This window comes from Myotis daubentonii, chromosome 2 (assembly GCF_963259705.1).
Source record: "Myotis daubentonii chromosome 2, mMyoDau2.1, whole genome shotgun sequence".
NCBI classification, from domain to species: Eukaryota; Metazoa; Chordata; class Mammalia; order Chiroptera; family Vespertilionidae; genus Myotis; species Myotis daubentonii.
This window is the reverse complement of record NC_081841.1, coordinates 199,305,359-199,329,407: the sequence shown is the minus strand read 5'-3', so window position 1 is coordinate 199,329,407 and position 24,049 is coordinate 199,305,359. Positions and strand designations below refer to the sequence as shown.

The 24,049-nt window shown below is 40.4% G+C and overlaps 1 protein-coding gene and 1 pseudogene across 4 annotated transcripts; one reads left to right on the top strand and one right to left on the bottom strand.

Moving 5' to 3' along the window:
- Positions 1–59: 59 nt before the first annotated feature.
- Positions 60–23,373, top strand: ASH2L (ASH2 like, histone lysine methyltransferase complex subunit). Of its 4 annotated transcripts, none has more exons than XM_059685394.1 (17): positions 60–334; positions 1,023–1,089; positions 1,249–1,400; positions 5,115–5,203; positions 5,483–5,577; positions 9,099–9,194; positions 10,024–10,119; positions 11,800–11,875; positions 12,591–12,608; positions 14,024–14,117; positions 15,111–15,328; positions 17,032–17,199; positions 18,101–18,294; positions 19,514–19,606; positions 21,736–21,834; positions 22,477–22,536; positions 22,639–23,373. In XM_059685394.1, exons 1-17 carry the CDS (start codon positions 147–149, stop codon positions 22,744–22,746), a joined length of 1,911 nt encoding a protein of 636 aa, XP_059541377.1. In that variant the 5' UTR covers positions 60–146; the 3' UTR covers positions 22,747–23,373. The 4 variants fall into 4 exon arrangements, with proteins under 4 accessions (XP_059541377.1, XP_059541378.1, XP_059541380.1 ...); XM_059685395.1 differs by having other exon boundaries at positions 66–334; positions 1,255–1,400; XM_059685397.1 differs by lacking the exon at positions 12,591–12,608 and having other exon boundaries at positions 66–334.
- On the bottom strand, positions 10,798–11,546 carry LOC132228646 (large ribosomal subunit protein eL8-like; annotated as a pseudogene).
- Positions 23,374–24,049: the final 676 nt, after the last annotated feature.

Genomic DNA, 24,049 nt, shown 5'->3' with positions numbered 1-24,049 from the left:
ACCTTAAAGTGGGCCGGGAGCGCGCCTGACTCAGGCAGCCAGGGGACCCACCGGGGGCCTTTACTATTTGAAGATTACAGGGGGCCGTCAGCAGCTCGCGCGAGACGGATCGCGTAGTCTCGCGAGAAGTCTAGGAGGCGGCCGTGATGGCGGCGGCGGGAACTGGACCCGGACCCGGAGTGGGTGCAGGACCTGGCCCAGCAGCGGCCGCAAATGCAACAGCGACGGAGGAAGGGGAGACGAAGCCGGCGGTAGCGGTCGCAGCCGCTCCAGCCGGAGAGGGAACCTCTGCTGCTCCAGCCGCGGAGCCCGGCTCCGGAGAGGCCGAAAGCGGGTAAGACGTCCAGCAGTCACTGGAGGACGCGGGAGGGAGGCCAGGAGGCCCGTCCCCCCCTGGAATCCCGCGGCTCCCGGGAGTCCTCCCGCCCGCCCCTTCCGAACCTGGGCCCTGCCGCCAACGGCTCGCCCTGCCCCCTTCGGCACCGTAGTCCCACCCGCCGCTTGGCCCGTCCCCTCTGAACTGGATCTCGGGCTACGCCCCTTCCCGCACCTTTTAAGGTCTGTGAGAGCCTAGTTTCTGGTCCGGTCTCTGGTCCTTGCACCCCGGCCGGTAACGCCGTCTTCTAGCAGGAACCCCTCAACTACCCCAGAGAAGAAGCCACTTTGACTTGCCAGGCTGGGCGAAGTGGCGGCCCCGCTGAAACGGAGTGGGAGCTGCACGTCTGCGAACCTCCCCGGGACCGGGTCCACCCCATGTGGACTGGTCTGTGGGGCTGAGCTGGTTCCACCCCATGTGTCCGGGCTGGTCTGTGGGGCTGATTATTAGGCTTCCCTGTGCCCACGGGCCTGCGTCTGTCGGAGCCACATTCTCCTAAGCCAGGGCGTCCAGCCTGAGAGCGGGCTTAGAGAAAAAGCGGGGGGTGCAGTTCACCGGTACTTGGATCATTACCTCTGGGGTACTCGGCGTCTTGAGGTTTGTGTCTCTTGAAAAGTTTTACCGGAGTGCTTTCCTTGCCTTACAGGGATGCGAACTCTGTCGATGTAAGCGGTGGTTTGGAGACAGAATCCTCTAATGGAAAAGATACACTAGTAAGTCTTTATGAATGTTTGCATGGCAAAATAAGGTGGTTTTTTTGTTTTTGTGTGTTGTTTTTTTTTGGTTTAGTTTTTAAGTGAGTCAAAAATACAATAGGTCAAAAAATATATATACAATAGGTCAACTAACTTGATTCCCTAATTGCGCTCCGGACACAGGAAGGTGCTGGGGATACTTCTGAGGCGATGGATACTCAAGCGGGCTCCGTGGACGAAGAGAATGGCCGGCAGCTGGGAGAAGTAGAGCTGCAGTGCGGGATATGTACCAAGTGGTTCACAGCAGACACCTTCGGCATAGATACCTCGTGAGTATTTTTGTAGTTTTGTAAGAATCGCTTTGTGAAACAGATCTCAACATGTTCAGCCGTTTAGTAATTTGTAGGCAAATATACATGTATAGCTTTTTCCAGTGTCTCCTAACCATTGTGCAGTGAGTGGTAGGATTTGAATCAGGAGTTGTTTTAATACCCTGAGCAGTGTTTTCTACCGACTGAGCACAGCCCTAAGAGGTACGGTGATATATATTATTATCTCTGCTTTTGAGTTTGTAATCATTTTGAGACAAAACCATGCAGTGACAAAGTATGATATGAACAGAATTGGGACAGTAGCCTTTAAATCTTGTACTGGGTGTTGTGGATTTGGGGGAAAGGGCTGATACACGTGGTGGACAAAGCATGGTGTCTGAAGTTGGAGATGACCCTTCATGCCTGAGCCATCCTTATTTAGCGTTTGCTTCTAACTCACTCCCTTTAGACACCCTGAGTTCTCCCACCAGCAAAACCTATTTTTAATCTTTCGCCTTTTTTAGTGAATTAAAATCATTTTATGGTGGGTTGAGAATGAGAGGCTTCTTTCCTTATCAACATCTAGCAAGTGACAATTACTGACTCACTGTCTATGGTAATGATTGTTTTGCTGGCTCTCTGTTCCATATGGTCCATATAATACAAGAAAATTTAGACAAGATTATCTCAAAATAAAGCTGCATAATAAATTAATTTCTTTGGGTGGGATTGTGAAGAAATACCCTCATTTGTAATTGGTTGAACGCTTGCTAGTTAAAAAGCTACAGTGGGTTTTAGAAATGCTAATGTTCCACTTAACATGTGACTGGTGACTGGATAGATTAAATGTTTACAAAAGAAAGGAAAGTATTGAAGGATCAGGAAGAAAGAATTGGTAGAAAGAGCATTAGGGAAAATAAATTAGCTAAGCAAATCCTCACTTAGGAAAGACCTAAAATCTGGCCACTTTGGCCAAAGAGGGTTGGTTTAGATAGACAGGACCTAGGAAAAGAAATTTTTCGGGAGAGAGAACTTGGAGCAATCCAGGGAAGAATCAAACCACAGTTCACAGTTTAGGTAGAGACTAGTTTGTACCTGAATTTGAGAAGTTACAACTAAAGCCCAACTAAGTGGGACAGCTTATGTTCTACAGCTGAAAAAGGCTGCTCTAAATACCGGGTTGTGTTTGAATTAAATAACTATATACCTACCTACCTCTGGTATGAGGCTTTGCTTTCTGTAAATGAGTTTATTACAATAGCTGTTTAATAGAAGGTATTCTGGAGAGGAATAAAGGTGATGATGGTATTTAGTCTTAGCCTTCATAAGAATATTTCTCAGTTTCTTGAGTGGCGGCAATGAACACACACTTGGGAACCTTCTTTTTGAGGCTACCTTAAGCTAGTTTCAGCAGAGTCCAAGATAAACTTGCCTTTATTTTCATTTCTTCTCTTCCAACTTAAACCTATCTTTTCTTTTTCTGTTTCTTTTTTAAAAGAATGTGTTTCTTACTGTTTTTTAGAGAGAGAGGAAGGTAGAGGGAGAGAGAGAGACATTGATGTAAGAGCAAGATATCAGTGGCCTGCTGCAAGCCCCCTGCCAGGATTGAGCCCGAAACCTGGGCATGTGCCCTGACCGGGAATTGAACTGGTAACCTTTCAGTGCCCAAGACGATGATCCAACCAACTGAGCCACACCAGCCAGGGCAATCTTCCCTATCTCTTAAATCTGAAGTTACTACTTGGATCTTTTAAACTCTTATAGACTAATTACCATTTGTAGGATTCATTTAGTAAGGCAAGTAATGTTTTGTGACTTCTGTGTTTTCTCCTTGAATAATTATTTACCTTTTTAAAAAATATATATTTCTTTATTGATTTCAGAGAGGAAGGGAGAGGGAGAGAGAGATAGAAACATTAATGATGAGAGAGAATCATTGATCAGCTGCCTCCTGCACACCCCCCACTGGGGATCGAGCCCACAACCCAGGCATGTGCCCTTGGCTGGAATCGAACCTGGGACCCTTCAGTCCACAGGCAGACGCTCTATCCACTTAGCCAAACTGGCTAAGGCCTTTTTTTCTTTTTTAATCCTCATCTGAGGATATTTCTTGTCATTGATCTTTAGAGAGAGAGTAGAAGGGACTGGGGTGGGAGAAAGAGAGAGATTTTAACTGGTTGCTCCTGCTCGAGACCAAGCCCCGACTGGGGCCAGGGATCAAACCTGCAACCAAAGTACATGCCCTTGACCAGGAATTGAACCCGAGACCCTTCAGTCCTCGGATCAACAGTCTAACCACTGAGAAACCGCCAAGGCATTATTTACATTTTTAATTAATCTTTAAAAAAAATTTAGTATTTTTTATTACTGACTTTAGAGAAAGAGAAAAACATTGATGTGAGAGGGTGGCATCAATTATGAGCCGGAAACCTGGGTATGTGCCCTGACCAGGAATGGAACCAGTGACCTTCTGGTACATGGGAGAATGCTCAACCAACTGAGCCACACCAACCAGGGCGTTAATTAATCTTTTTATACATTCTGTCCACCCTTTCCAACAATGTTATTAGCATTTTTAAAGAGATATTTAGAGGTCTTTAAATACTAATATTTAAGTATAAAGATATTTGAAGAGACTACTTTGTCTTCTTCCACAGTTCACTTGGCATACTCTTTTCAGGTACTCAGAAACTGTAATTAACCCAGACAAAGTACCAATGAGAACCTTCCAAACGCCTAATTATCCACTATGGTGGATAATGTCTTATTAAATATTTGTGACAGAAAAATCTAGGTATTTGTAAAAAACACAAATCCTATTTTGATTTTTGGGGACCTTTTTAACTTTTAAGATTATATTAATACTAATGGCCTGGTGCATGAATTCGTGCACATTGAAAGGAAATTAATTAGAAGAAATATTTTAATATCACTATTCACCCTTTCTCTATAATAGAAGTGTCAGCCAAATTCACAATTGACAATGACAAAGAGAAACACGCATGATATTGGCACCAGTGAGAGCTTTATATGTGCGCATGCACAAGTCAACTTAGCCTTTTATAGATATAGAATAAACTTGCTTAATTAGACCTGCTTTCTGATTTGCTAAACTTTTTCTAGCCCAGTGAAGCACCCCAACTTCTCTTTCAGGTAATTGTCAGCAACACAGCAGTAAATATCAACACAAAGCAGATCATTATTGTAGATCACGCAGGGAGAGCAAGGGGTAAAATATTTAACTGCAGCAGGGTTTGACTATATTCTGCACAGTGACAAAACCTGAAGTCATTTTGAAGGTCCACCATTTCTTCTTTTCAATCGGGTCAAGTTTCTAAGCTTTCTAAATCTCCATTTTCCTGCTAATGAAAAGAAAATAGGATTCCACCGAGTCTCCCATCTACCTACTCCAGGACTTCTGTGAGGATCAAATGAGATGAGGCACGGGAAAATGCTTCACAGACATTTGGTTAAAGTGTGAAATGTTTCTGCCTGTCTATAAACCTGGCAAGTCGGGTTTCTGGGCTGAAGAAACTGCAAGGAGGCTAGTCGCTAGGGAGAGAAAGTCGGGCGTTGCTACATGACGTCATTACCTGGACAGTTGGACACTTAGCATATTATCCTTATATATAGAGAGATATTAACATGACTGTATAACTTTCACTGTTGTTTTCTCATAAAGAAATGTGTGGTCAGAAGTTCACTAAGTTGTACAATTTGGCTGTTCTACAGATCCTGTCTACCTTTCATGACCAACTACAGTTTTCACTGCAATGTGTGCCATCATAGTGGGAATACCTATTTCCTCCGGAAGCAAGCAAGTAAGAACAAAGTGCTCTGGAGTACTGCAAACGAATTATCCTCTAGTTAGCTGGGAAAGAAAAAGCATTTGGGCTTAGCAGAATCAGGAAACCTTTGCCTGGTAGTGGTGAAAGTTGCATTGAAGTTTAGCTCTGAATAATTGCTATTGTCTGTTTTAGATCAAATGATGACTCTACTTGATAATTGGTTATTTTGTTAATTTGTAGACCACATCATTAAATATTCTTTTGGTAATAAAATCTAGTGTCATAGATAACTTTTTCTTTTTGTTTTGATAGACTTGAAGGAAATGTGCCTTAGTGCTTTGGCCAACCTAACATGGCAGTCCCGAACACAAGATGAACATCCAAAAACCATGTTCTCCAAAGATAAGGTAAAGATGCAATTAGTGTAATTGCAATTATGCCAAAAAATAACTCTTTTTAAAAATATAAATTTTTATTGATTTCAGAGAGGAAGGGAGAGATAGAAACACCAATGATGAGATGCAGTCATTGATTGGCTGCCTCCTGCACACCCCCTACTGGGGACCCGGCCCACAACCCAGGCATGTGCCCTGACTGGAATCAAACAGTGACTTCCTGGTTTGTAGGTAGACACTCAACCACTGAGCCACTAAGTAAATTTTTAAATGATAGAGTTTATTTTATAACTAGTATACATTCATATCCACCCACTTGTATTTTATTTATTTATTTTTTAAAATATATTTTATTGATTTTTTAGAGAGAGGAAGGGAGAGGGATAGAGAGTTAGAAACATCGATGAGAGAGAAACATCGATCAGCTGCCTCCTGCACCCCCCCCACTGGGGATGTTCCCGCAACCAAGGTACATGCCCTTGACTAGAATCGAACTTGGGACCCTTCAGTCCGCAGGCCGATGCTCTATCCACTGAGCCAAACCAGTTAGGGCCATATCAACCCACTTTTATTTAAAACAAACACGGTTCATCTAACAAAGCTCACTCTCTGATCTCTTCTTTTTACATTCTGACATTTTCTACACTAGAATACAGAATAGTTCTGACCTGTAACCTACTAGTAGTTTGCAACCTACAGTTTGAAACACATTGATAAAGGATGTGTAGTGAGATCAACATAATCAGGATCATACTTGGGCCTTAATCCTATAAACTACAGTAGTCAGCAAAGAGTCCCCTCCCACCTCCTTTCTTTCCTGTGTTAAAAATATTTTAAATAGAGCTGTGCTGTGGTAGACTTGTTTTTTCTCTTAGTTTATTTTTTCCCAAATTATTATTTCCCAAATTTTCAAAATACAGAAAAATTCAGATAGTACAATGAGCATCTGTTTATTCTTCACCTAGTATTGCCAGTTAATATTTTGCTACATTTGCTTTATCTCCCCATATCCATATTATCCTCTATACTGTATGAGACTAAATTATAGACATTATACTTTACCCAATATTATCTCAACCACAATATGGTAATCATTCTAAAAAAGTTTAACACTAATGCAATACAACTGGTTAATAATTAAATTACAACTTATATTCTTTTTGTTTATGCTTTTTTTTTTTAATTCTAAAAAAATTATTTTTTTATCCTCACCCAAGGATATATTTATTGATTTTAAAGAGAAATGGATGTGAGAGAGAAACATTGAGAGGCAGTTGCCTCTCATATGCACCCTGACCAGGAATCGAACCCACAACCTTTTCGTGTATGGGGCATTCTAACCACCTGAGCCTCCTGGCCAAGGCTACACTTGTATTCTTTTATATACAGTATGCAGAGGTGGGCAAAAGTAGGTGCCTACCCAACTAGATAGCTCTGCTCTGCTTTGCACCAGGATGGTTGGCTCCCTCCTCTACCCTGGTGAGGCATCTTTGGTGTTTCAGCTCAGCCTGGGAGACACTTTTCAGTGGAAAGGGGAAGTGTGCTTTCAGAGCCCAAAGGGAGCTGGCTTATATGGACAGAAGTCCCCACCCTGGTCCCTGATTGGTCTGTCCTCTTGCAAATGAGGGCTCCAAATCCTTGCAGTTTGATTGGTTCAAAAGGCACTGCCCTGATTGGTCAGAATACAGCTGCTGTGGTTGGTCGGAGCTGCACTGTTCTGATTGGATGGGGAAAGCCTCAGTCCTATTGGTTGAAATGGGATTACAGAAAACCTTTATAAGGGCTGGCTCAGCAGAAACACAGTTTCTGCAGGCTGTTCAGTGCAGGCCTCTTCTTGAAGTGCAGTTTGTGTGAGAAGATCCTGTGTAGAAATGACTGCAAGACTTTTTTTTTTTTTTTAAGCTCAGTTAGCCAGGAGAAGCCCTTCACATTTCTTAGTAGGTATCTTCTTCCTCTGGGTTCACAGCATTTATCTGATTATTTGTTCATGATTAGGCACTGACTAATCATTTTTGGCTGGAATATTACGTAGGTAATGTTTGTTTTTCTATGAATCACATCAAGAAGCATATCAAGATACTGACTTGTTTTATTATTGGTGATCCTAAATTTGACTAATTGGGTAAAAAGGTGGTACCTACCAGATTTCTTCATTTCTTCTTTCAAAAAGAAACCTTTTTCCTTGTAATTAGTAACCTGTGGCGTGATATATGGAGATTGTGTGAATGTCTTGTTCTTCTAACCCTTTGAAGTGGTGGTTTTAGCAGCCATTGATTATCCAGGCCTGCATCAGTTACCAGAATACATTTATTGGTTGCAATTCTTCTATAAAGAGTTTTCCTTTCCCCATCATTTTTTTTTCCCTCTAAGTATCACTGGATTTGTAGATTTTTATAGTTCAGTTTGGAATTCAGATTTCTGTATTTCTGATGCTCAGCTTTGATTAGTATAGTCCCATCCAGATTGACCCCTGAAACTCTGTATGTCCCTCTAGTTTTTGAACAGTAAAATATTCCAGGCTTCCCTTGTAGTTTCCCTGATTCAATCCCGGTTCCTTTTAGTAAAGATACGGTTTTCATTAAAGTAAGTCTAGTGGAAGATGTTAGTGGTGGACTCTAACTCTGGTGGACTGTGGAAGAATGGTCTAGAAAGGGGAAAGTTGATGCCAAACGATCAGGCTCAGATATTGTTTTAGTCATGTGGGTTAGAACTGGCGAGGACCACAGTCAAGGCAGTGGGGATGGAAAGGAGGCCTGATTGGTGAGAAATTTCTGAAAATGTAAATTCTTTTTTCCCCCCAATATGTTTTTGTTGATTTCAGAGAGGAAGGGAGAGGGAGAGAGACAGAAATATCAATGAGAGAATCATTGATTGGCTGCCTCCTGTATGCTCCCTACTTGGTATCGAGCCCACAACCCAGGCATGTGCCCTTGACCAGAATCGAACCCAGGACCCTCCAGTCCGCAGGCCAACACTTTATCCACTGAGCCAAACCAGCTAGGGCTAAAATTCATTTGGTGACTGATTAGATGTGAAGGTTATGCAAGAAGAATCAAGGATGATTCCATGGTGTCTTGCTTGTGATTTTGGGTGATAGGTGATTCGAGTATTAACAACAAGAAAGAAAATCTGCAGAGCAGATTTATGAGGTAAGATACAGAGTTCCGTTTTATTCACAAGAATGTTGAGATGCCTGTGGGATGTCCGGATGGAGATGTTTCAGGCAGGTAGAAACAGGAGCTTGGGAGGAGACTTATTAACTTTGGAGTCATCTTTCAGATGGCAACCAAGATTATAATCCAGTTGAATTATAAGGTCTGTGTCGCTAAGATTTGTATATACTTGTTTGAAATTTCCCACAATCTATATGCTCTTTGCATGCAATTATATATTTGTTTAATCATTAAGACTAAATGTGTATTTTTCTCTTAATTTTGATGAGGTCTGAAATGTTGCAGTTTTCTTTCCTTTATTGTGAGCATAACTTTGAAACCAACTATAAATGTCTTACTATATTTTGTTTTAAAAATTAGGATATCATACCATTTATTGATAAATACTGGGAGTGCATGACAACCAGACAAAGACCTGGGAAAATGACTTGGCCAAATAACATTGTTAAAACCATGGTAAGTAGATGAAAATTGGACGCACATTTAGGCAGTGTTCTTTGTACAAATTAAATTCTTTTTAGTTTCACTGAAATAATGTTATGACTAAGAAAATGAGAACAACTTAGTATTAAATCTTGGAGAGTGCAGTATAACTAATTGTCAATTTTAATAGTTTTTACACAAAATCAGTAAGTTACATAATCTGTCTTACTGTGCCTGCATCACTTGTTGTTGTTTTTTTGTCCATTGCACTTTGGCAAGTATAATTTTATATTGAAATTGGAGACAATTTTTTCTTTGATTTAAGAAAACAAATAACACTGTTCTAAACATCATCGTCCTTAGAATTAAAGAGCACTTTGGGAGGAATCAACAGCAAGCTGTTAACAGTGCTTATCTCTCTTAGGTGGAGGGTGAGGTAGGGGTTTTGAAGCACTTTGGCTCTCTCTCTCTTTTTTTTAATTCTCACTCAAGGACATTTCCATTGATTTTATAGAGAGAGGAAGGGGGAGAGAGAGAGAAACATCGATTCATTGCCTCCCAGCCAGGGATGGAACCAGCTACCTAGCTTTGTGTCCTGACCAGGAATCGAACCTGCAACCTTTTTGGTGTATGGGACGATGCTTCAACCAGCTGAGCCACTTGGCCAGGGCTGGCTCTCATTTTTCTAGGTTTCACTGTTTGAATTTTTTGATGATCAGATATTAATTTTTTAATCAGAGAGAAAAAAACAATACTGTCTCTTTTGGAGATTATACCTAAGAATTAGAGTTTGTGGTTAAACATTCAGTACTACTTTTAAGTAAAAAATTTCAAGTAATAATAAAATTTTGTTTCCTTTTAGAGTAAAGAAAGAGATGTATTCTTGGTAAAAGAACACCCTGATCCTGGAAGTAAGGACCCAGAAGAAGATTACCCCAAATTTGGGCTTTTGGATCAGGTACATTAATATGCTTTATATTCCCCTTTTGATTTTGGGCCACCTGGAGATAGGGAATCTGCCACATTGTAACACACTGCCATTTACATGCCCATAACATGGTGGGCTCCAAATAAATCAGTATTGGTACATGTGGAAAGACAGAACTAAACCAGGAGACTAGTGTTTTAGTTCTGGCTGTTCCCCAGAATGTTAACAACATTACACATATTATTCTTACATTTTTTAACTTTAGTTTCCTCATTTGTAACGCAAATATGCCATTCTAAGTTATTTTTTAATTTTCTATCTCAAGTTTTGCTCTTAAAAACATTCATTATTGTGAAGAAAATTTTCTTATGGAGAATTTCTTTTGCATCTAACATAACATGAGGAAAAAGAAAATTTCCACTCTGTTCACATTTGGCATCTCAGGAAGTCAGATCTTCTTAAAATGTTTGATTTGCCAGCCTTGGAAATTCAAGGTTTCACATGGAAATTCAGGTTTCAGTTTTTTCTTGTAAATTGAGAAGGTGTGACTACGCTGGGCCTGAATTCCTCTAGGGATTGAAGAAATGGGACTTGGCACTCCAATTTGCCATTGTCCCACCATCACTCCTACCCTCCGATTACCATTCATCATCTTTTTTTTTTAGAATTTTCATTACTTTTATGTACAGAAAACTGAACAGTGCATACTTAGCCCAGCTTGGTGGCCAGTTCTTGAGTCTTGGTCTTTTCCAGTGTGAGCCACCAACTTTGGATCCAGGATGTTGCCTCCCCAGTGAGGGCGGATAGCTTCCACCAGCTTAGTCAGAACTCCTTTGTCTTCCAAGTTAACCTGTGTGAAGGCGACGGTGGTGCAGGTCTTCCTGTGGACTAAGCACCCAGCCTGCCCTTCCCCTTGATGATGCAGTAGGGAACCCCCATCTTACGGCACGGGCACCAGGAAGACAGGCAGCTCGATAGGATCCACATCGTGTGCAGTCACTACCAGCTGGGCCTTGTTCTCCATCAGGGTGCTGACAGTGTTAACCCCTGCTCCAAGAACAGGTGGCCTCTTGGTGGGGACATCACTTGGCTGGCAGCTGTTTTCTCAGCCCTGGCCAGCAATCTCTGCTGCTTCTCTTGCTTTACCTCTGGTCTGTACTCCTGGGCCAGCTTAAGCAGTTGAATAGTAGTTTGGCAGTCCAAGACCTGGGTGAACTGGTTAATGGCAGGAGGCACTTTCAGACGCTTACAGAGAAGCCCTTTGCTGCTGTAGCTGAATGTAGCAGGGCCACTCGACAAAGTGGGTGAGGTCTCTTTGAGGCTGGATGTCCCGTCCAGTGCTAAAATTCTTGGGCCTTTCTTGAACAGGGGATTTGCCATCTTCTTGGTCTCCTGTGTCTCCATGACAGCAGGATTGGCGCCATCTTCTTCCCCTTACCTTTCTTTCCTTTCAGCATCTTGGGCAGTGGGAGGAGAAAGAAAGAAAAAAGAATTGTCTCATCATCATTCTTAAACCACTTTGATTGTTATACTTGACTGTCTTACTTGCTGATCCTTGAAGCATCCAAGTTTGGAACTACTGCAAATTTCAGAATCTAGGATTGTCAGTTTCACTTCCCATTCTATTAGAATGTCTCCTGTGTTTTTGAGCATTGCCAGATTGGTTTGGTTAAATAGATTCTTATCATAATTCTGTATTTTTCTCCCTAGGATCTTAGTAATATTGGTCCTGCTTATGACAACCAAAAACAAAGCAGTGCTGTGAATACCAGTGGGAATTTAAATGGTAAGTATTTAAATGTTTCATTGATGAAATTTTTGTAAACTATTGAATTCATATGTGCCTAGAATTGGGCATTCTTTTAGTTGACTATTAACTGGATATTTACTAAATTTTGCTTTAAAGCCCTAAACTCAATTTTTAGGAGCTAGCCAAGGTTGTGACAGATGGTAGTGGAGAACTCTTTGGCACTTTATAGCACAGTTTGGTCTTAAGTGAAACTTATGTAGCATAAAGGTACAATTTTAAGGTTGGATTTACTGTGTTTACATTAGACTCCCCAACTATTTCTTCATAACTAACAATTTAGATTCAGTTGCTCTCTATTCTTTTTCCTTAATTCAGTTGTTATTTAACAGACTTCTAATTTTCTTGCCCTGGAACTTCAGCTTATTCGCATGACAGCATTATCTGTATTGATCACCCACTATAGCATGCTTATTCTATTTGTAACCCATCTAATAGCAGAAATACCTTTCATTACTAATGGTAATCTAATGAGAGTTGGGGTTGCTGGTGGTAGCTAGCTATTCATTGGACACATGACATCATTAACTTGTTTTTGGAGTGGTCAGCATCTTAAATATGTAATCATTTCCTCTGTTATTAATATTCTATGATTGGAAATAGCTAAGTGTATTGTTTATCTTTTTACACCATTTCCCCCCCCTCTTCATTGTTAAAGTTTGACAAATACATGGTGCCACTTCTGTTGTTACAGGTGGAGCCTCTTTTGGAGGTGAATTCCTCCTCTGTCTTCTTTCAGCCTCTCAGACTTAAGTATTTTGTGGTTTGAAAAGTGCTTTTTTGCTGAGTTGTGGTAGAAGCTAAAACTAAATTAAAATTTCAAAGCATTGTGAAAATGGTGGCAGTAGCATTTACTATGAAGCAGTAGTTCCAGTTTAATGTTAGTAATTTAAAGCTTGTATGTTGTCATATTCTGCCTAACACGGCCACAATTGGTTTGTTCAAGATGGATCTAAAACTTCTCTCTTAAAATAATTAAAATGCAAATGACAATAAAAATCTAACAGTTTTGATTAAGGTTACTCAAGCTAGAGATACTGATGTTGCAACAGTTTAACATTAAACCTTTTATGAGAAATAGGAATCACACCTGATGTGTTCATAAAAGGAAGTATTGCATAAACCTGGTCCAGTATATGCAGAATATGACCTGCCTTCAACGTCTCGATCCTTTTTATTGCAGCAGAATTGCTGATAAATTCCAAGCTTGCCCCAAATTAAGATACAGTACTATATGCAGTTGTTTACATAAAGGTGTTTTCCTGCAGTTCAGGGACATTTTCTGGAAGACAAACTGAGAGGAATGACAGCATTGGACAAAATGTTTTAAGTACCTATTTTAGAAATATACAAGGTAGTATTTCTTGTGGCCATCGTATGCAGCTAAATTTTTTAAATTAAATATATAAACTATCTCCTAATATTTGCTTTTAATTCCACAAGTCAGGTTAGTCCAAACTGAATTGTATGCATGGCACAATTATAATTGTAAAAATTGCCTACTAAATTTAAAGCCTTCTTTCTTAAATTTGTGTCATGTGCAACCATAGTTGAGGCAGCACTGGAGAGAAACACCTTTTTAGTACTTCTGTTTTCGTTTTCCATGTCTGATGTACTTTTGTTTTGTTGGATATTCAAGTTAAGTGCTTTTGCAGATATTGTGCCTTTATTGTGTTTATGGAATATATCGTGTAGTTCAAGCAAGCCGACATCTACCTACAGTGAGGATATTCTCTCTTTATGGCTGTTTGTATTGATTTGGATGGGGGGAAAAAGCTTTATCCATGCAATTGTTTTTAGCTGTGGGTGTTTAGAATCTGAATGAATAAAAATGCATTTGTGTCACATCCTGAGAAAGTGTCCTGGTAGTTGCAGTTCACTAAGAAAGGAAAGTTGAAAATGTAACACAGGTTCATTTGAGCTTACTGCCAGAACCCAGTGTTCTTGGGCCATGAGACACTCAGCACGTTCATTCAGAACCAGGGAGAAGTCCAATCTGCTTTTAGGAAGGAAATCCTCCTGTGATGTTACACAAATGCATGTTGGGAATGTTAGTCCCCATGGAATTTCTGTCCACATGGTGCTTCTATCGCAGCTCATTGAAAATAACCTGCCTTCTCTTTAAAGGGGGAATTGCAGCAGGAAGCAGTGGAAAAGGAAGAGGAGCTAAGCGCAAACAGCAGGATGGAGGGACCACAGGGACCACCAAGAAGGCCCGGAGGTGGGCAGAAAACACTCACCTCCATTCACCATTGTTAGAGTATTGTTTGGTGCTAGCAAAGTCCATCCAAGGGAAGAGCCGTGCATTTCAAGTAGTCTGAGGTTTAAAAAGCCTGTCCATTTTTTTCTCAAATCTTGAGCACCTTGAGAGGTAAAATAACCCCACGCTAGGTATCCTGGTTTACAAACCTGGTACTACATGAACCGGCCTCAGGGCAGCACTCTGTTGAGTAAGGCATTTTGAGAAAGGCTAGATGGGGGAGAGGGAGTGACACCAATATTGAACACTGGCTCTTTTACTCAACACATTGCGGGCGGATCACGAGCATTCTCGTGTTTTCCTGTTGCACAGTGTTTTACATAAATGTTAAAGGCATGCCTGAAAATTAAATACCCATTGCATTTTGAAGTTATTTATTACATGTTCTTACAAGCTAATATCTTTTTAAAGTATGATACTTTGTAAAACGTTTTTTGTACTCGTTCAGTAGAAACTTATCTGGCCACTGGGTAAAGCTAGCAATAAAACTACGGGTGCACAATGTGTTAAGCTTTTTGCCTCTTTCCTTCACTTTTTTCAATACTGAGGTGATGAAATCCAGGTCATTTCTCATTTAGATAACAGATAGTAAGTGCTCATATTGCTGAGTTTCTGTTCATTCGTTTATAATAATAAGTAAACTAAGGGAAATTGCCTTCATTCCTCTTCTTCCTTTCTTCCCTATGATGTACTAGCTCAGTATCAGAGATTCAGTCAACCCCTACAGATTGAAGTGGTTTAACCAAAACTGTTTTGCTAAATAAAGCGAATCCTTTTCGTTTCTCTGTTTTGCCTGCAGAGGGCAGGATGGTGTATTTGAGTAACGAAAAGCCTTTGTGAAGTTGCTTGTGTTCCAGCTGAAATCTAATAAGTTAGAGGCCTTTCTTATAGAATTGAAGGCATTTGAGCTAGAGGGGGCTTTAGTTTCTTGATTTTATTTTTTCCTTTCTACAGTGACCCTTTGTTTTCTGCTCAGCGCCTTCCCCCTCATGGCTACCCCTTGGAACACCCATTTAACAAAGATGGCTATCGGTATATTCTAGCGGAGCCTGATCCCCACGCCCCTGACCCTGAGAAGCTTGAACTTGACTGCTGGGCAGGAAAACCTATTCCTGGAGATCTCTACAGAGCCTGCTTGTATGAACGGGTTTTGTTAGCCTTACATGATCGAGGTATGTAAACTATTAATGTTCATGTTGGACCCAGTGTTACCCTAAACTTTTGTCACCAGCTTTGTCCAGTCTAGAATTAGATATACGTGTCAGTCTATAGCCACTCCTCCACACCCATCTCTAGACTCAGCCGAATAGTAAGAAGTAATTTCCTTTTTTGTCTCTTATAAGCTCTAGCCATTATGTAAACACATATACACACACGTACACACATATATATAGTTTATGAACACTTTATATTTTGAACTAATTTTAGACTTACCGTAAAATTGCAAAAACTATAGTTTCCATATATTCCTCATTGAGCTTCCCCTAGTGATAACATCTTACCCAACCATAGTACAATTATCAAAACCATGAAATTGACATTGGTAAAAGCTATTAATGAAACTAAAAACTTTACTTAAATTTCAATAATGCCTCTTTTCTAAGATCTCACATTGCATTGTTATTTCTCCTTAGTCTCTTGCAGTCTTCAACAGTTCCTCAGTAGTAGCCTGTTTTTCATGACCATAACACTTTTAAACGTATTCATCAGTTATGTTATCCAGTATTTCTCAGTGAGGGTTTGTCTTTTTCTCATAATTAGACTGAGGTTATGGGTGTTTGTTGTTGTTTATGTGGGTTTGTTTTTTTTTTAACACTACAGAAATGAGTCCTCATTGTATCACCTCATGGAGTTCATGATGTCAATATGTCTCCTGATGGCTTGTGTTGACCGTAATCATTTGGCTAAGATGGTTTCTGCTGGCTTTCTCTACTGTCTTTCCCTTTTTACTTAGTAAATAACTTGGGGAATGATACTTTGAGGCTATACAAATAACTTGTTTCTCTGTAAAGTTTTATGTACTAATTTTAGTATCGTAACCAGTGGATCTTGTCTGCAGCGATTATTAATGTGGTGTTTGCCTAATGATTTTTTATTTTTTCCTTTGTCCAATATTATTTACTTGATTATGTCGGTATGGACTCATAGATACTTACTTTATTCTGTGGAGTATACTTTCTTTTGTTGCTCAAATACCATTCATTATCATTTGGAATGTGAGAATGAGTTTGTTTATTTATTTTAAAGGTATTTTTATTGAGGGATATTCTACAAGCTAAAGTGACCAGTACTCTTCAAAATGTCACTGTCATGAAAGGCTTGAGGAACTGTCCCAGATTGAAACATGACAACTAAATGAATTGTGGGATCTTCGATTAGATCCAGGACCAGGAAAAGGATATTGTGTTGATAATTGGCTTATTTTGAAGAAGATATGTTGATTAATTAATAGTATTGTATAAATGTTAGTTTTCTGGTTTTGATAATTATATTATGGTTATAGATGGTGTTAACATTTAGGGAAGCTGAATGAGGACTGTACTATTTTTGAAAATCTGAAATTCAAAGTTAAAAGTTAAGTCTTAAAGGATGGTTTATTCAAATCAGGATTTAAACACATTGCAGTTGCTTTATTATATTTCAGGGAATAGTTAACTTGTGCTCTTCAACATATAATAAAACTGGATTACCTAACAACTTTCTTCCTCTCTTCTCATCTTTGTCTTGAGATTTTTAAACTCCTGAACTAATATTTCTGATTCCTGACCTGATGTTTCTGATCTTTCACTGGGGTGTAAGACTCATGTTTTGTGGCAGTTGTCTCCCAGTATCTCAGATAAGTTGCAGGCCTTTGTTTTTATCTCCATCTCTGCAGCTCCCCAGTTAAAGATCTCTGATGACCGGCTGACTGTGGTTGGAGAGAAGGGCTACTCTATGGTGCGGGCTTCTCATGGGGTCCGGAAAGGGGCCTGGTACTTCGAAATTACGGTGGATGAGATGCCACCGGACACTGCTGCTAGATTGGGCTGGTCTCAGCCGTTAGGTAAGCTGTGGTTATAGTATGGACAGTGAAGCAGGTAGAGAGGTATAAGACTATCTGGCTAATAAGTTTTACTACTTTGGTTTTTTTGTTTTGTTTTGTTTTTTTAAAATATATTTTATTGATTTTTTACAGAGAGGAGGGGAGAGGGATAGAGTTAGAAACATCAATGAGAAACATCGATCAGCTGCCTCTTGCACGCCCCCTACTGGGGATGTGCCTGCAACCAAGGTACATGCCCTTGACCGGAATCGGACCTGGGACCCTTGAGTCCGCAGGCCGTTGCTCTATCCCCTGAGCCAAACCGGTTAGGGCAAGTTTTACTACTTTGGAGCCTATCAAATTATGGACATAAAATTCAGTTCCAAAGGGTTTAGGCCAGGGGTGGGCAAACTTTTTAACTCGAAGGCCACAATGGGTTCTTAAACTGGACCGGAGGGCCGGAACAAAAGCATGGATGGAGTGTTTGTGTGAACTAATATAAATTCAAAGTAAACATCATTACAAAAAAGGGTACGGTCTTTTTTTTTTTTTTTTTTTTAGTTTTATTCATTTCAGACAGGCCAGATCCGGCCCGCAGGCCGTAGTTTGCCCATGGCTGGTTTAGGCAGTTGCAATTCTTGGAATATTTTTATAATTCTTTGCTTATGAGAAATAGTCTATAATAATAAAAGGGTAATATGCTAATTAGACCGGACATCCTTCTGGCGGACAGGGGCTGGGGCCCTTGCACGAATTTCATGCATCGGGCCTCTAGTAATTTTATAAAATTCATGACTCTTCCTCCCCCACACCAAAAAAAAAAAAAAAAAAGTAAATTTTTTATTTTTATTTTTTATTTTTTTTAGCAAACCAGAAGTTGGGTTGCAGTCTTCTGACTTCCTGTATATCTTTTTTTGGATAGGTAACCTTCAAGCTCCCTTAGGTTATGATAAATTTAGCTATTCTTGGCGGAGCAAAAAGGGAACCAAGTTCCACCAGTCCATTGGCAAACACTACTCTTCTGGCTATGGACAGGGAGATGTCCTAGGATTCTATATCAATCTTCCTGAAGACACAGAGACAGCCAAGTCGCTGCCTGATACTTATAAAGATAAGGTAAGTTTGTCCTGAAATATTCCTGGGTTTGCCGACCAGTACCTGCAGCTGTAGTCTGTGGCCTCCTGTGATATTGACCCACCATTCATATTTTCCCCAACATTTCATTATGAAAATTTTCAGTCATAACAAAGTTGAAAGAATTTAAAAGTTAGTGTTTGAATACCCATCACCTAAATTCTATTAACATGTTATGCATTTATTCTCCACACACCCGTCCATCCATCCATCCATCCCTCTTTGTTTAATGCACTTCAAAAGAATATTGCAGACATTCACTTCCCACCAAGTACTTCAAGATGCACATCATTAGCTAGAGTTCAACCTTTGTTTAGTTTTTTCTTTTGATATAAAATTTATATAAAATGAAATGTACAGATTTTCACTCACTGAGTTTTAAGTTTGACCCAAACTGCTGTTGAGACATAGAATCTATCGTCAGGACCGGAAGGTCCCTCATGCCCTTTCCCAGTCATTCCCCAGTCCCACCTACACCCATAAAGGCAACTACCTCTCTGAATAATTTTAAGAATTTTTTTCCCCATCATATTTCTATTCTATAGGCTTTACTTGTTCTTGATCGTATATAAATGGAATCATGCAGTATGTTGTTTTGCATCTGGATTTTAATATTTGGCATACTGCTTTTGATACTCATTCATGTTGTGTTGTTGGCTTGTTCTCATTCTATTGTATGAATATTCCATAGTGTGTTTATCCATTTTCTAGTTTTTCCAACTATGTTGAAAAATAGTTAACATATAACACATTTATTTTCCTGTTGATGGACGCTTGTGCTCTTTTAAGTTTCGGGCTGTGCACATTCTTGAACAAATCTCTTTGTAAATATGCTTCCATTTATTTTGGAATTACTGGGCTATAGGGTAGTTTTATATTTATTTTTATGAAAAATTGCCCAACTCTCCATTTTCACCAACTATATGTGATAATTTTAGTTGCTCCACTGTTGTCGTGGTGAGAGTATATATGTACTTAAATGTATGTGTTTCCTCAAAATTTATTAGTAAAGGTCTTTTTGAAAATGTTTAGCAAACGTGCCTTCCTGGTACTTTTTAAGAAGCACATAGTTCAAAATCTAGCAAAGCTAACTCTGCAAAGATTTTTAATTTCTGTTGCAGAGCGCATGACTCAGTGCTATTTGTGTGATGTTGCTGATGCTTCAATGAGCCTTTTTTTCCTTTCTCTCTTGGTTTTCAAGGCTTTGATAAAGTTCAAGAGTTATTTGTATTTTGAGGAAAAAGACTTTGTGGATAAAGCAGAGAAGAGCCTAAAGCAGACTCCCCATAGTGAGGTGAGTCATGGTCACAAAAACGTCAGAACTAGGAGACCTTGAAGATTGGACCAACCCCCTAATTATAAGTGAGGAAAATGAGGCCCAAAGGGGAATGAAGGGTTTTCCCGCTAACAGAGTAAGCTCACACTCTGCCTACTGTGTTTGTGCTCTTTCTGTGATACTGTGCTGCTGCTATTAGAGCGATAATCGTGGTTCTTTCAGGAACACTGTAGAAAAGAAGTAAAAACACTGATCTAACAAGGAAATCTACAAATGGTTGAAGAAGCAAGTCAGAGATGGTTATTCTTTATCAGAAGAAGTACCAAGTACAGAGGGAGGAACACTGGAGGAGGAGAGGAAGGAGAGGACCTGGCTGTGTGAGTGGAGGCAGCCAGAGCTGGAATGGCTCATTCAGTGTCCCCTAGAACTTTCCCTACCTCCCTGTGCCAGGGTCGTTGGGGACATGTCTACCCAAGGTCATAACACAATCAAAGAAGGGCTGACAAATCTGGACCAGCCACAAGGGTCAAAAATAAAAGGGGAAGGGAAGAAAGGAAGTTCTGAGCTGCAAACATTTTTCCATAAAAATGCTGTGGATGCACCTGAATCAATAATAGAAACTAATATAGGAGAAATTAAAACAAAACTAGGGTTCTAGTTGAAAAATGAGTAAAGGGAAGCAGTTAGTAGATCTAAGGTTGATACAGCCAGAAAATACAGCAAGTCCTGGAATAATGTCAATTCGTTAACACTGATGAGGTGCAGTAAAAACTTAACTCAGTTATATCAATTAGGTAAAATTGGTTTCAAAATGTGTTTCGCCACAGCTCCAAGAACTATCGATGATGATGTTAAGTGAGGAATTATTGTACAGCCAGAGAGAAGATTGCTCTTTCTGAGCAGAAGAGACCGAAAGTTGCTTCAGAAAAAGGAACCTTTTATTTATTTATTTTTAGAAGTTTGAATTTTTTAAAATAGTATATTGATTTTTAGAGAGAGACAGGGAGACCTTGATGTGAGGGTACAGCATTGATCAGCTGCCTCCTGCATATCCCCTACCAGGGATTGAGCCTGAAACCCAGGCATATGCCCTGACTGGGAATTGAACTGGCAACCTTTCAGTGCATGTGATGATGCCCACCCAACTGAGCTATACTGACAAGGGCAAAAAGAACCTTATCTGGGGGAAAAAATTATGTGTGTGTGTGTGTGTAGGCTAATATGCAAATTGTCCTATATAATAAAAGGTTAATATGCAAATTGTCCCCTCTGCTGGGAGTTTGACCAGGGGGTGGGGCTGGCCAGCCAATGGCCCGTGACCCCTCCCCCCACCCCCTTCCCCCAGGGCTGCCCCGCCCAATCAGCCCCAATCAGGGCCCCAATCAGGGTGCATGGCCAGACCCCACCCATGAACGAATTTGTGCACTAGGCCTCTAGTATACAGATATATCCTATTAATAAAAGCCTATGTGGTCAACACGCCCTCATGCCACAACAAGTGATCACCAAGAGGCTGCATGTGCAGCAGGTGCGCGCGGGTGGGCGGGGGCTTAATGCATGCGCAGCGCGGAGGCGGGACCCCTGGCTTCAGCCTACCTCTTTGGGGCAATCCATCAAGGAGCCCCAGATGGGTGGGCGGGGCCTACCTCTTTGGGGTAATCAATCGTGGGGTTCCTGCACTGTGAGAGGGTACAGGCCAGGCTGGGCCCCCCGCCCTCCCCCCTCCCCCTGCACGAATTATATATATATATATAGTGGTTCAGAGAGAATATCTTTGGGGAGATAAAGAATAAAGAAAATGAGAATTCAGAGACTGACAAAATATCCTGAGATTTTTGAAGTGGAAATGTAGAAATGAGAACCTTATGCAAGGTATAAATACAGTATAACAAATAATAGTATAACTGGTAGAAGTAGCATAGGGAGGCAGAAAGCAAATAAATGTGAACACCAACTAGAATAGTGCATATAAATAGGTGAGAAACTGATTAAGTGATGTTATTACACAAGCTATATGCTATTCTTGGAGTACATTATCACCAGTATGGTGGCACAGCACTTCTGAAGGGTGCTCCAAGTGAATTCTCTTTTAGTGTGTATGTGTTCTGTTTTTAAATTCAAAAGTAAAAGTGTGCTTTTTGTTTCAGATAATATTTTATAAAAATGGTGTCAATCAAGGTGTGGCTTACAAAGATATTTTTGAGGGGGTTTACTTTCCAGCCATCTCATTGTACAAGAGCTGCACGGTATGTACCATCTGTTCATCATGTGGACAGAAATTGGGAGAAATAGGTGAATGGCAATAGTCAAAGGGCCACTGCCTGAGTTCTAGAAAGAAATCTGAATTGCCTAAGGAAGATGGGAATGTTTTCTGACTGTCACTGTTTGTTCCAAAAATAGTTGGGTGTTTTACGAAGCATTTGCTTAGATCATGCAATTAGTGTGCCCCATATTTGTCCTTTGAATGTACTGTGTGGTAATATTATTGTTCAGTGTAATGGCTGTAAACTATTTATGTGCATAAATCAGTTTGGTGTTATATATGTCATGATAACCTACGATTGTTAGTTTGTAACTGTTGCTATATTGACTTAAATATATATATAATTCAGTATGAAGGGGACTATCATTAGAGCCTGTTAGTTTTTTAAAAAAATGATTTGGAAAGGTAATGCCTGGAAGTTTCCCATGTATTTTAGTCTATTTTACTTACCTAATTCTTGATGGACATTAAGGTGTTGGCCAATTTTAGCAATATTAATATATATCATTGTTCCTGTTATACCTTGAATATCACAGCTACCTTCAAAGAGAAAAATATCCCATTAACTTTTTCACTATATACTTACTTTGTTTTGCCATGTCTGCTTGAATTAAATTTATCCCAGGTTTCCATTAACTTTGGACCATGCTTCAAGTATCCTCCGAAGGATCTCACTTACCGCCCTGTGAGTAACATTAAAAATGTCCACATGCATCCTCAGCATCTTTGTAGCTTCTTGCTGTAGTTATTCTCATCACCTCCTTTCTGTTTCTCGTTCCTCCCACAGATGAGTGATATGGGCTGGGGCGCTGTCGTAGAACACACTCTGGCTGATGTCTTATATCATGTGGAAACAGAAGTGGATGGGAGGCGGAGTCCTCCGTGGGAACCCTGACCAGGTCCCTCTTTCTTTGCAGACATGGACTTTCTTGGGAATGATATTGGGGGATTTTCTTTTTGTTTTTAACGTGACCAACGTTATCCCAAAGATACTGCAGAACATAGCCTCTGCTGTTAGCAAGGTAAAAGGCTGGGTGGGACGGGGAGAGACTCCCTGCCCTTCAGTACTCTCCCTGCTTCTAGTGACTGCTTTCATTTTGTGTGCGAGATGCCAACTGCTGACCCTAGAATCCCATAAGCTCCCTGTGAAGCTGGTGCTGTACCATGTTCCCACTACTGGGGCTTGTTCTCTTACTGTATTCTCTAGGGAGTGGATAATGTTGTCTAAGTAGCTAACTTATTTAGAGACTTTTCCCCTCTGTGGGCGTTGACTCCTTCCCACCTGATTTGCAAGTATGGTGGGCCTGTCTCCAAGAACAGCTGGAATCAGTGGCTGTGCATACCAGACTGGTCTAAGAGCTCTCAATGGGTGTGCGTTTGTTTTTGTTATTAATTTTGAAGTACTCTTTTGAACACTGGGATCTCTGAAACTACCATGCCTCTAGAACTGTAATTGTGACAGGAACTCGCTTGCAGCTTTAATAGTTAGAAACTCTTTCCAAATAAAACTTGTGATCACGCATGTGTGGCATTGTGCTTCCCTCTTGGGACAGTCAGAAATGTGGGCTGTCTGCGGAAGGGTGGCCAGCAGTGGAGGAGACAGGCTTCTGACTTGTACCTCAATCCCTCTCCAATTGCTTGCTTTCTCTCCAGCCAACTCAACCACCCCCTTTATCCTGTGAAAAATAAGACTCAAGAGGTGAAGAAGAGTAAAGGGTTAGTGGTCTCCCTCCAGTTCTTCTCCTTGAGCAAGTGTATTAATACGTGCAGGTTGTTTTCCTGCCTTCTCTTCCTTTGTGTAGCTGGTGATTAAAGGGCAGTTTTCAGAAACTAAACACTAGAAGGTAAGAATGACTGTTTTCTTAGGCTCCCTTTTTTTTTTTTTTAATATATTTTATTGATTTTTTACAGAGAGGAAGGGAGAGAGATAGAGAGTTAGAAACATCGATGAGAGAGAAACATCGATCAGCTGCTTAGGCTCCCTTTTTCTGCATCAATGGCAATGCAGCCCTCCCAGGATGGCCCTAAACTCTCCCACATATAAATTCCTACCTATGCTAACAGGTAGAGTGGTTCACCACGAGGTAGTAATATGTTGCCAAGAATCACCATATATTAAGAAATTCCCCAATTTTCAAGTGACTGTTGGTATCTTAACAGTAGTTTTGACTAATATATTTTTTTCCTAACTAGAAGAC